General features: G+C 46.5%; 2 protein-coding genes across 4 annotated transcripts; one reads left to right on the top strand and one right to left on the bottom strand.

Annotated features, from left to right (window-relative positions):
- The first annotated feature begins 375 nt into the window (after nt 1-375).
- LOC109741067 (uncharacterized) lies at nt 376-7,385 on the top strand. Of its 3 annotated transcripts, XM_020300144.3 has the most exons (10): nt 376-482; nt 595-801; nt 1,394-1,454; nt 1,976-2,012; nt 2,743-2,820; nt 2,914-2,986; nt 3,573-3,612; nt 3,860-3,905; nt 5,839-5,950; nt 6,683-7,272. In XM_020300144.3, exons 1-10 carry the CDS (start codon nt 435-437, stop codon nt 7,022-7,024), a joined length of 1,044 nt encoding a protein of 347 aa, XP_020155733.1. In that variant the 5' UTR covers nt 376-434; the 3' UTR covers nt 7,025-7,272. The 3 variants fall into 3 exon arrangements, with proteins under 3 accessions (XP_020155733.1, XP_020155732.1, XP_073356657.1); XM_020300143.4 differs by lacking the exons at nt 5,839-5,950; nt 6,683-7,272 and adding an exon at nt 4,031-4,330 and having other exon boundaries at nt 3,860-3,926; XM_073500556.1 differs by lacking the exons at nt 376-482; nt 595-801; nt 1,394-1,454; ... (3 more) ...; nt 3,573-3,612; nt 3,860-3,905 and adding an exon at nt 4,768-5,423 and having other exon boundaries at nt 6,683-7,385.
- Nucleotides 7,386-7,887: 502 nt separating this feature from the next.
- LOC109741081 (uncharacterized) lies at nt 7,888-8,754 on the bottom strand. Its single transcript, XM_045228771.2, has 2 exons — nt 8,407-8,754; nt 7,888-8,283 (listed from the first exon to the last, which is right to left on the bottom strand). The coding sequence occupies exons 1-2, from the start codon at nt 8,546-8,548 to the stop codon at nt 8,084-8,086; spliced, it is 342 nt and encodes a 113-aa protein (XP_045084706.1). The 5' UTR covers nt 8,549-8,754; the 3' UTR covers nt 7,888-8,083.
- Between the last annotated feature and the right edge of the window lie 2,876 nt (nt 8,755-11,630).

Here is an 11,630-nt window from a genome sequence, read left to right as displayed (position 1 = left end):
ATACTTTATGCATTACCCTAGAACAAATCATTCCCTGTCAGTCAAAATATCATTTAAACAATATATTAACACATAATCAACAAGTTACACTGATCTCGGTACTCTAAGGGCATTTCAGGCTTTTCACTAGCCCACAGTCGTTTCCACAGCTGCATTGCTAAACTGCTAACCTTCGCCACAGCTGTTTCCTCAGCACAACAGTTTTGACAGCACAACAAGTCCACAGCTGAATCGGTCGAAACTGAATCTGTCTCGCAGGCGGAGGCGGACTGGGCGCTCGCCCACGTCGTGTGGGATGGGCCGGCCTATTACGAAATAGCAAAATGCTGGCCCACGTATCGAGTAACGCGACGACGTTATCAACACCCCCTAAAGAAAACACTTCAGTTCAACACAGCACTGCCTCTCCGCTCTGCCTCCTCCAAGTCCAATCCATGGCTGCTCCGCCGCGGCGAAACCCCAACCACGGCGGCAAGAGGAAGGTGAGCGCCACGCACCCACCGGACTCCGGCGTCCGCCCCCGCTGATGCTGCCACCAGCCCCCGCGACTCCGCCCCTGAACCCTAACCCTCTTTTCTGTTTCCCCCTTGGCAGGACGAGGAGCCGTGGCTCGCGGCGGGCATCCGCCCGGCCAACTTCCTCCCGGGCCTGGCCATCGGGTTCCTCCTCGGCCTCCTCCTCGACCTCTCCTCCTCCTGGAGGCCGAGGTTCAGCCTCCCGTCTGCCCCGGCGCCACGGGGCTCCAAGCGGGCGGCCGCCGGTTCCTCCGCCGCCCCGGCACCAGGCGAAGAGCTCAAGATGGTAAGATGAATCGCGCCGTGTTATACTGTCGGTGCGAAATGATTTTATCTCATCCGCTGATCCGAGACGATTTTGTACAGTCCACAATTCGTTATCTGACTGATTGACTCCTGAAGGGTTACGACTTATCACTCAGCTCTCATGTGTTCTGTTATTTTTGTACATGAATTCATAGGTGAGGATATACTAGCTAAACACCTGCCCATTGCCACCGATCAACAAACTAGATTATCTCATCATGTTGAAACATAATTGTCATGCTCCATGTCACACCCTTTGCTCTGCCTCGGCTCTCGGCTGAGCTTCGCCTCAGGCAGGAGTGGGAGTTGTTTGTGGGGGAACAGCACCTCGTGCATTTAAGTTTGTGAAGTTATAGTCAATGAATGACTAGTACAGGATATAGGTTTTTGCCAAAAAATTCAAATGTAAGGAGGAGGAGGATGTAAACAGGACTTTGTAGCCGTTTGACATATTTATAGGGGTGTAGAATACTGATCACTTAGGCTGTGTTTACTAATACTCTTGGTTTTCTGTTGGAATACCATGATTTTATGTCTGAACTTGCACTGAGTTTCGACACTGCTGTTTGCAGGTTTTAGTAGTGCGTCAGGATCTTAAGATGGGGGCTGGGAAAATAGCGTCTCAATGTGCCCGTAAGTTCCATTTCCTGGGCTCTTAGTGTGAGCATTTGTATCTTGGTACATCTGTTCTGCTTGACTTATCCCAACCAGAAGACTGTAGTACTTTGCTCAAATAAAACTGATTGCTTGTCCAATTCTGCAACAACCAACTTCTAGCCAGAACAACTCTAGTTTAAGCCGTCTGTGTACAACAACAACAAAGCCTTTAGTCCCAAACAAGTTGGGGTAGGCTAGAGGTGAAACCCATAAGATCTCGCGACCAACTCATGGTTCGGGCACATGGATAGCAAGCTTCCACGCACCCCTGTCCATAGCTAGTTCTTTGGTGATACTCCAATCCTTCAGATCTCTCTTTACGGACTCCTCCCATGTCAAATTCGGTCTACGCCGACCTCTCTTGACATCTGTGTACTAAAGTAAATAAAGAATTCTGTAGATAGCTGTGTTATTTTTTTGGTGTACTCACTACTCAGTACAATTTGTAGCCAATGTACATCGGTTATGCTTTTAATTCATTGCAATTTATTTTGCAGATGCAGCAACTGGCTTGTACGCCGATCTGTTGGCAAGGTGCTAATGCAGTTTGCCATCTTGCTTCATTAGGTAGTTCTAATTAAAGGATGTAGATATTTCCCACAGACTTTTAGCCTGCCTAGGGACAAGTAGGGTTGGTTTCACATTGTTAGAAATTCTGGTACATAGTGAATGAAGTTGAAATTTATTCATATATTAGTACTATGCGAGTTTGTTGTCTGTATTTTTGCACGGGATTCAGTGTCACACTTGATTTAGCATCAAAGGCTCGTAAACCGAAGTATGTTGCATGGGTGGCTATTATATTTAATTTCGAGTTATAAATGCTAGCCTAAGTATTCTATCATCCATCAGACGTGTCCCCAGAGCATAATCTTTAAACAAAGTCTCACTTTTGTTGTTGGTTATGTTTTCAGTGAAAGCGGGCCTTTTTTAAGAACAAGTGATGCAGTAGAGACAAGTTAAAGTTTTTCTTAAGTAAAGGATGTCTAAGTGGACTGAAAAGAGGAGTGATTGATTAATCACAATAGAATGGCCTTTAATTAGTGCTCTTCTTTATCAGGACTATGTCATATACTCCCTCCCTAAAGAAATATAAGAGCGTTTAGATCACTGAGTACTTTCTTATGAAAGCAAGGAACTATCATAGTGTCATGAAGTTCAAATTGCACTAGACTCCTAAAGCTCTGGCAAGATTAGAGGTGTCAGTGTCAAGGAGCTGTTTGTCCAGAATCATTAATCATTCATCTGATATCTCTCTTTGCAGCAACCGGGTTCTTTTGAGACAATGGGAGCAGTTTGGACAAGCTAAGATTGTTCTGACATGCAAGAATCAACAGGAAATGTACGCCATATCTCTTCCAGGGTGTATATTTCTTTGAACAAATTTTGCTGGATTATGATGTAGCACTTTCTTTTCCCACTTGTGTATTATCAGGAACAGGATAAAGGAAACTGCAGAACACCGAGGTATCCCAACTTTTATTGTTGCAGATGCAGGCCGCACACAGGTTTGGTTTATGCTTTTGCCTACGAATATATTTCATCTGTGCTGGGGTTTCTTTGGGAGGACAAGTTGCTTATCTACTGCCTGTAAAAAGAGCCCTTTGAGACCAATTGCTAAACGTCCTTCTGACCATTCAGCGTATCAAAGTGATAATGAATGTCTGAATCTCAATAACCTTGAATAATTGTGATTAGGATAACTTTCTTACTGACATAATGCACTTTGTTGACCAAATTTTGAGCCAGAGTTATCCTTCAGGGTGTTAATATTGATGCTTATGTTATAGCCAACGATTCAAATTCATAGATTTGATTCTTTTTAATACTTATGCTGTAGCATCTCTCTTTGAACGCCAAACAAATAAATAGTTGAGATGAGAGATGCTACAGCATAAGTATTAAAGTAACAAATAAATAGTTGAGATGGAGTAGCCGTTATTGCTTAACTAAAGTAAAAAAATGGCAGTTATCTATTGTATATATCAAATGATTGTGGTCCCATTTACCCTGATCATTACCAACTATCATTCTTGATTCTAATCTCATTTACCCTGATCAAGTGACCGTTACCAATTCTGATTCTCTTTGTAGGTAGTGGCTGGGTCTAAGACAGTTCTTGCAGTAGGGCCAGGTTAGTTTCTCAATCAGAAGTATGCTGTTTTATTCTCTTAGCTACTCAGATTTTTGTTTCACGAGTCCAAAATTTCTCACCTTGTGCTGATTCTGTTACAAGAGTATGGTCCTCAGGTTCTTTATAGAGTATGTGCTACTGATAGAGTGATAGTAGTTATCAAACTGATATCCTGTGAAGCCTGGTAATACTTTTCTATTTGGCAGAATGGCAGAGCATAATACAGCATGATATTGTTGTGGTGCAGGGAGGAAAGCAGACATAGATTCAGTTACTGGGAAATTGCGCCTACTGTAAGCTGCATCTCGGACATGGTTAGTCTACAAGACCAGAGTGTTGTTGATGCAAGTTGCATCTTGGTATTGCTTCTGATAACTAGTCTGCTAACTTTGTGTTTTTTCTCTTCATCTGACTGCAGAACATCCACCACAGTCCCATCCTGGAAGACTATGTTGTCTCGCAGTTGAAGGCCAGGACCCCTTCGCTGTACCCATTCCTCATGCATCGCTTGATTCTTCTGACCCAGCTCTGCAGACTCTAGTGCTTGATTTAAAATGTGCAACCAAACTAGGCTACCTACTTGATGATGATGATAGTGCAACACAGCTTTGTCCCCCCCCCCCCCCCCCCCCCCTCTTTTCCGCGACACCGAACAAACATTTGTAATCCCAAACTAGGTTATCTTCTCTCCCCAAGTAAAAGTAATGGATCGCTTGCACCGTGTGTGTGTGTGTGTGTGCCCAAGAGGAAACCTCAAACATGTGCTTATCCTCTTCCATGGTAATATGGTAGCCGTGTCTTCGCAAGCACTAGTGGAATCTCCACAGCTCCAGTCACAGCCCGCTAGACGGCAGGATTCCTGGACTGTTTTGTGTTGCAATCTCTGCTCCAAGTATGTAAACTTTTGGTCTTCTTCTTTCCTTCGTCGTCAACATCAGGTTTTTTTTTCGAGAGGAGTCGTGAGCATGAAGCTAAAAAAATTCCTTTTGTATGAGTAACAGCTAAAAATAATAATCGTGAGCATGAAGTATTCTGCCAGGATTTCGAAATTAACTCGGATGGATTCGGGCCGGACCTCGCCCGTTGCCAGCCTCGCAAGCAACGGGACGGGCGCGGCCCAATAAAAGCATACCGCCAGCCACCCACCCACGGGGCAGGCATCCACCCGATCGATCCGCTCGGCAACGGACACCCACCCAGCCCGCCTCCGAGTCCAAACCCTCAACCCCCGCGCCGCCCCGCGCCCACATGGCCTCCTCCCCGCCCCCCTCCTCCTCCCGCACCCCCGCCGCCGCGCGCCGGGGCGGCCGCGCGGCGCGCCAGTCGCCCTTCTTCCGGGACCTCGCCTCCCCCATCCCGTCCCACCGCGGCGGCGGCTCCCGCTTCGCCTCCCCCGCGGCCGCCGCCCCGCCCTCCGCCACGCCGCCGCCGCCGCCCCTCTTCACGCTCGACGACCGCTTCGCCGCCGCCGACTTCTCGCCCGACCCCACCGCCTCCGACCTGCTCCCCGTCGCCTCCTCCCCCTCCCCCCGCGCCGGCGCCGGCAGCCGCTCGCCCTCATGGGACCGCTCCCGCGGCAAGGCCTCCGCCCCCGGATCCCCCATGGACGGGGTCGTCGAGCCGCCCCGCAAGGAGCTGCTCGCGCTGCCCCCGCCGTCGAGCCCCTGCACTCCTCCTCCCCCGACGGCCACGGCCGCGGCCGGCGAGGCGCCGTCGCCCGTGACCCCGGCGACGGAGGCTGCTAGGACGGAGCCGGCGGCTCCGGCGAGCGAAGGGAAGGCAGATGGCGAGGAGTGGGTCACTGTATTCGGGTGAGGAAACCATGATGCTCTTCTTTACTTGTTTTGTGAGGAAGCTGTAGCCTGCCGCATGCGCTTGGTAGATTCAGTTCTGCAAGTAGTAGTATCTTGGAGACCGCCGCACATGTAGCCAAGGAGCTGAAAAAATTGCTGCTTTGCGTAGGTAGGTTCATGGCCCTGGCATGTGCTTGCTCCTGTGTATGTCAATGAGCAACAGCAAAATCGATCATTTAGTAGCATATCGCTCTTAGACCTTAGTGCTTGTCCTAGCAACTGGATATACCGGACTCTATGGTGCTAGGGCACTTTCATTTTTGTTAAGTTTGTACACCCTGCCCGAGAAAGCAGTAGCCGTCACTTGGCTTTTTGTTGGGTGCCTTATATAGGATGAATTGGTTTATTGATGTTTAATGTTTCCCTTCTACAGATTCTCGCTTAGAGATACCAACCTCGTTCTCCGAGAGTTCGAGAAATGTGGTGTTATATTGAGACATCACTCTGGCCCAAGAGAGGGTAATTGGATCCACATATTATACCAGGTAATCACATCTTCAGTTACCGTCGCTACTGTTTTCTATTTAACCTTTTGATTCCCCTGTTTTTATGTTTTCCCAACAGTTGTATTAATTTGCTTTGTTGCTTATAGGTAGTTGCTAATGTGCTGTGACTCGACATAAACTTAAGTATAAACTCCTTTATACTTGAACTGTTTCGTTTCATGGCACCATTCATCATCTTATATGATCCTGGAATTAATGATTGTCTACTTGTTCAATTCACACGTTGTATGGCTGCACTCGGATATGCCTTTTCGTCCTATTTTAAGATGGATTTAGCCTAAAGGTTGCATTCTCTTTATTCCAGTTTCAGTGAAAGTGTCACTATTTCTTAGCTACACCACCGTGCACATCAAGTTCGGTCCCCATGCGTGTAAATGCTGTGGTGTATGATTTGGCTATCTTTTGAACATGAAACACACAGTGAAGTTGGTTTTGGCCTGTTGAGTATGTTTTTAATCTTCTTCACATGTTCTAGTCCGGATAATCTGTCTTTGTGCATTCATGCATGATTTGAATTTGTATAGGTTTCTATGGCCTGTGATTGCTGGGATAAGATTTAGTGATTTGTGATGTCTAGAACCTAGCTCTTTTCTTAACAAAAGTTCATCTCAGTTCCGCTATGCCCATGCGTCACATGATAGATTTCTGCATTATTGGTGTGACTATTAATTCCTCTGGCCTTCCATCTTAAACTGACAATTGTCTTCACAGCACTCTTACGATGCAAGGAAAGCCCTTCAAAAGAATGGTATCCAGCTATGCAGTGGCGTCATAATTGGAGTAAAGCATATTGATCCAGTGCACCGGCAGCAGCTGGATGATAGGCTCGCTGGAATTAATCAAGGAGGCTTCATGGTCTCACTGCCTTCGAAATCACTTGTCCTGAAGAGCAGCACAGGTGCATCAAACCAGTTGGGAGCCTTGCCGCGCCCGTATGATCCGAAGTCTTCCACAAACGTTATCAGAGACGCAGGGCGTCGTACAACAGGCAGCGTTGCCGCGCCAGCGAAATCTATTGTAACGAATGTGATGGACTTGATATTCGGCATCTAGTTCGCCAGCCTGTGGACCAATGATATACCTTAGACCTACCATGTCAAATCTGTTATGTGATGAGTGTTCGCACGGTGGTGGATGTGGTTGTGAGCGAGTTTGTTTGTGTGCCAAAGGTTCGGCAGCGAACTCGAGAGAATTCGGAGAAGTTGATTTTTCTTTTCTTTTCTTTGGTGATGTAACAGTTATGAATGTGCAGTTTTTCACGTTCATGTTATGATCTGCTAAGATGTGGGCAGCTGTTGTAACTTTGTGTGCTGGTGGGTACTATCATGACCTATACGAAGGCTGAAACTGAGATCTCAATATGTATTTGATTTGACAACAATTAGCTTAACAGAAAACTGCATTTTTCTTCTGATTTGATTTGAAATCGTTTGTATTGGATCTAGAGTGCAGTAATAGAACATTCATTCTAATTTTCAATCAGGGTCATCGGCGTGCATTCCTGGAGACGAGCTTCCTTACGCTGGATGCATTCAAGACAATAATCATGGACCCCTATAGTGAGGGGACGTTCGTATTTGCGAATCTTTTTTCCTGCAAAAACGCCAGAAACTCTGTGACAATTTCTGGCAAAGCAAGAATTTGCTTTAAAAATTTGTTGTGTTTGCTTAAAGAAATTGCGATGCTCTGTACAACATAATTGCCGTGAAAAACGTTCGCAAATGTCACTCCCCCAGCAAATGTTTGCTGAATAGCATTCCCGATGATCATAGAAAGTTCATCCAACAAGTTCCAAAGAAAGTTCATCCAACAAGTTGACAGAAATATCATCAGATATACATGCCGCATGTATTCCCAACTAATAATGCTCAAAACAATCAATCGTAGTGGGATATAGATTGGCACAACACACCAGATGCACCGAAGGTTAAACTGGGATTAATACAGCATCTCATCGGATCACAAGGCATAGCACGCACCCAAACGTACAGACGAAGACTGAAGACAACACGAAGACTGAAGAGGCCACAATGATACAGAAGAAGCAGTAGACAGAACCACGAGGAGTGGCGGATCGGTGATTCGACGGGGCCCTGGGGGTGATGCTCTAGTCTAGACGCGGCCCTCCCAGATGCACGGCTGGTCGTCGGAGCAGAGCGCGTGCGGCGGCGGGGCGAGGCCCAGCGCGGCGGCGCGCTGCCAGCGCTGGGCGCGGGTGAGGCCGAGGCAGGGCCCGTAGCGCATGTCCATGTCGAACTCCCTGGCCTTCCTCTCCGCGTCCTCCCTCCCCGCGTCGGCGCCGCCGCCGTGATCTGCCGCAGAAGCAACAACAGGTTGAAAATAAAAAAAACACCAGATCGATCGATCGATCGACCAGTCGATCCGCGCCGGGCGTACGAATCGGCGGAGTTGGGATTGGGCGTACGGCGGCGTACCTGGCGTCGGGCGCGCCGCCGCTTGCTTCTGGTGGTGGTGCGCCGCCTTCTTGGAGACGCCGCCGGTGGGCTTGGTGGCCGCCGCGCCGGAGTGGGCCTTCTGCTGCCGGAAGAAGGACTTGACGTCGCCGCCGCTCCTCATAGCTCTCTCTCTCTCTCTCTCTCTCTCTCTCTCTCTCTCTCTCTCTCTCTCTCTCTCTCTCTCTCTCTCTCTCTCTCTCTCTCTCTCTCTCTCTCTCTCCCCGGTGGTGCGATCTCTCTGTTGTATTGGCGGAAGGAAGGGGGCGGCGGATGGTGGACGGAGGATTGGGGATTGCGGGGTTTATAAGGTGCCGGCGTTGTGGTGGGCGTGGTGGTGGTTCGAATTTTGAATTTTGAAATGGGCGCTGTCCTCTCGTCTCTCGAGACTTCTGTTTGCTGGCATTGACCGATGAGACCCATCTATCGCCCGTTGCCCCACACACATGACCGGTGCACGTTGGGTCCAGAACTGTATTTTCTTTTGTCATAAACAATAAGGATCTGTTTGGTTTATGCCCAGGAGCGCCACGCCAAATCGTGGGCACGCCAAAATGTTGGCGGCCGATTCGGCCGCCCCAGTTTTGCCAATGCGTTGGCGCAGAAACAGAAGAGGGAAAGGTGGGGTGCACTGGCGAGCCAAAAGATTGGAGCTCATCCAAACGAGCTGCGCATTCTTGGTCAATGCCAAAATATTGGCTGGGCGGACGGGGGCTCCAATCCAAACAGCCTATAATTATCTTTTGCTACGGGAGTAATAAAATAATCAACGCAACAAGAGTATATCATAAAAAAACACGGTGTTATGTGGTTACCAGACAATCTACCCATCTTACAAACATGAGTCACATTAAGATACATAAGCATCAATTCTGCATAGCAATGTCGAAGCAAAGCACGAAAGAAGGACAATAAACACCATGATAGGCAAGTTCAAATTTAAGGAAGCAAAAATTCAAAAATAATAATTAAAGGGAGCATGTTCATATCATGATAACCGAATTCACCACAACTCTCCCTTTCATTTTTTTCCTATGATGCTGCTAAAATATTCCTAAACGCTTACACAAACCTAAACCATTGGGAGTTCCCGTCAAAACATCAATTAAAAAGTCTGAACTCTGAAGGATCGGTATAGTCGACTAGGGTGTGTGTGTGTGTGAATAGGTCACTAACAAAATTTTAACTCTTTTGACAAACTTTAGGCTCAACAAAATAATAATGGTGTCTAGATATATAACTAGGTGAACAAGCTCAACAACAACAACAACAACAACAAGAAGGTAATTACAAGCACAAAGTAAATGACCTAAATAACCGCACGTGAACTCGATGGAGACGAGAGTGTGTTGCCTAAGTTCCATCCTTTTGGGGAGGTACATCTCCGTTGGTGAGGTATGGAGGCACAATGCTCCCCAAACGTCCCTATGACCACCTTATTCTCCTCACGCCCACGCACAATACAAGGTGTCCTGAATCCACTAGCGGTGCCCTTGAAAGCGGCAACTGAGACCTTTAAACAAACAAGGTTGGGGCTCTCTCCATAACTTAATTGGAGGCTCTCAACACCACTACGAAACTTCACCACAATGGATTGCGGCTCCCGCGGTGACATCTTCTATCTAGGTGCCCAAACACCAAGAGTAACAAGTTGATGTTGATGTAGAAGCCGGGGAACGCAAAACGGGTGGAAGTGTAGATCGGGTCCTCCTATCACAAAAGTATTGTGGAGTTTGGGTGGTTGGGGAAGAAGATCTCAAGCTTTTTGATGCTAGGAAATGGTGGAACAAAGCTTGGGCACATATTAGGGTTAGGAGGAAGAAGAAGGGGGTATTTACCCCCATGGGGAAAATGGCCGTTGCATAGCCGCAACCCCGGGCACCCGGAAAAAAGGGGTATTTGGACCGGGGTACTTGAGAGAACCAAATGTTGAGGAGATATAAAAGCTTTTGTCAATTGGAGAAGCAACATGCTTTGCCAATATGCTTGATTCAGTTGATTGCATCCATTCGCCATGTAAGAACTGTCCAGTTGTTTTTACAGGGCAACCAAGGTCACACCAAATAGTCTGTTATCATACTTGAAACATTGGCATCAAAAGACCTATGAATTTGACACTCTTTCTCTGGCAATGACAGGATCTCACAAAAACATCAATGTGCTTCAGCAATCTCCGCTGTGTTAAAGACTCTGTGATGGGGATACTCCAGCATGCAACTACGCCATCAACGAGCACAACTACACCATAGGGTACTACCTTGCCGATGAAATTTATCCTTAATTGATGACAATTGTGAAGCCTATCTCCAAGCACCAAGGTAGCAAAAGAATTTTTAGTCCAAATGCAAGAAGGTGCTACGAAGGCTGTGGAGAGGGTATTTGGAGTGCTTAAAGCACGTTGGGCTATTTTTCATGAACATACAAATACATGGGATTACGTGACAATGTGAAAAGTGTTAACATATTGAGAGCGGCGATTCGGTGCCCGGGCTCAAATGAGCCCGGGCATGAACAATACTGTGATTTAAAATATAAGAAAAATAAAAAAATCCATTTTTTGTGGTGCAAGATGCTCATGTGCGTGAACTCCGTACAAAATTTTGTGAAGTTTGGACATTCGAGGAGCTCGTGACAAAGAAGACAAATTTTGGATGTCTGAGAATCTTTTGAAAATTGCACTGTTCATGCCTAATTTTGTCTTTTTTGCCACAAGCTCCTCAAATGTCCAAACTTTACAAAATTTTGCACGAAGTTCACGCACAAGAGCATCTTGCACCACAAAAAATTTGAATTTTTTTGAACTTTTTTTTCTATGTTAAATTGAGGTACTGTTCACTGGGCTCATCTGAGCCCGAGCTCCGGGTTGAATTATCGTAACATATTGTGTGTTCTTATACATCATGATTGTGAAGGATGAGGGCTATGTTGTTTACAATACTCATGATTTTGAGAAGTGTAGAGTACATGTCCGCCTCCAAAACAAGAGGCATAACATATTGTCAATTTCCTATAGATGCATTGACAAACTTCGAGAGTAACATGCACATGTACAATTTTTCAATGATCTTGTGGAGCAAGTGTGGATTCATGTTAGAGAATCATCTACCTTGAATAATATTTATGGTTCAGTAATATATACTTTTAAATTTGAACTATTAATTTCTACGTTCAATCTATATCAATCTAGTGCTTCAACAAGGAGCAGA

This window comes from Aegilops tauschii, chromosome 1 (genome assembly GCF_002575655.3).
Source record: "Aegilops tauschii subsp. strangulata cultivar AL8/78 chromosome 1, Aet v6.0, whole genome shotgun sequence".
Classification (NCBI taxonomy): Eukaryota; Viridiplantae; Streptophyta; class Magnoliopsida; order Poales; family Poaceae; genus Aegilops; species Aegilops tauschii.
This window is presented reverse-complemented; position numbering and strand designations above follow the sequence as displayed.

What these genes read in the sequence shown, in the direction of transcription:
- LOC109741067 (XM_020300144.3), top strand. Translation starts at nt 435, where the DNA reads ATGGCTGCTCCGCCGCGGCGAAACCCCAACCACGGCGGCAAGAGGAAG. An exon ending in TGCAAGAATCAACAGGAAAT is followed by an intron (nt 2,821 to 2,913) that starts GTACGCCATATC and finishes GTGTATTATCAG; the next exon opens with GAACAGGATAAAGGAAACTG. An exon ending in GGATCCACATATTATACCAG is followed by an intron (nt 5,951 to 6,682) that starts GTAATCACATCT and finishes TTGTCTTCACAG; the next exon opens with CACTCTTACGATGCAAGGAA.
- LOC109741081 (XM_045228771.2), bottom strand. Translation starts at nt 8,548, where the DNA reads ATGAGGAGCGGCGGCGACGTCAAGTCCTTCTTCCGGCAGCAGAAGGCC. An exon ending in GGCGGCGCGCCCGACGCCAG is followed by an intron (nt 8,284 to 8,406) that starts GTACGCCGCCGT and finishes CTTCTGCGGCAG; the next exon opens with ATCACGGCGGCGGCGCCGAC.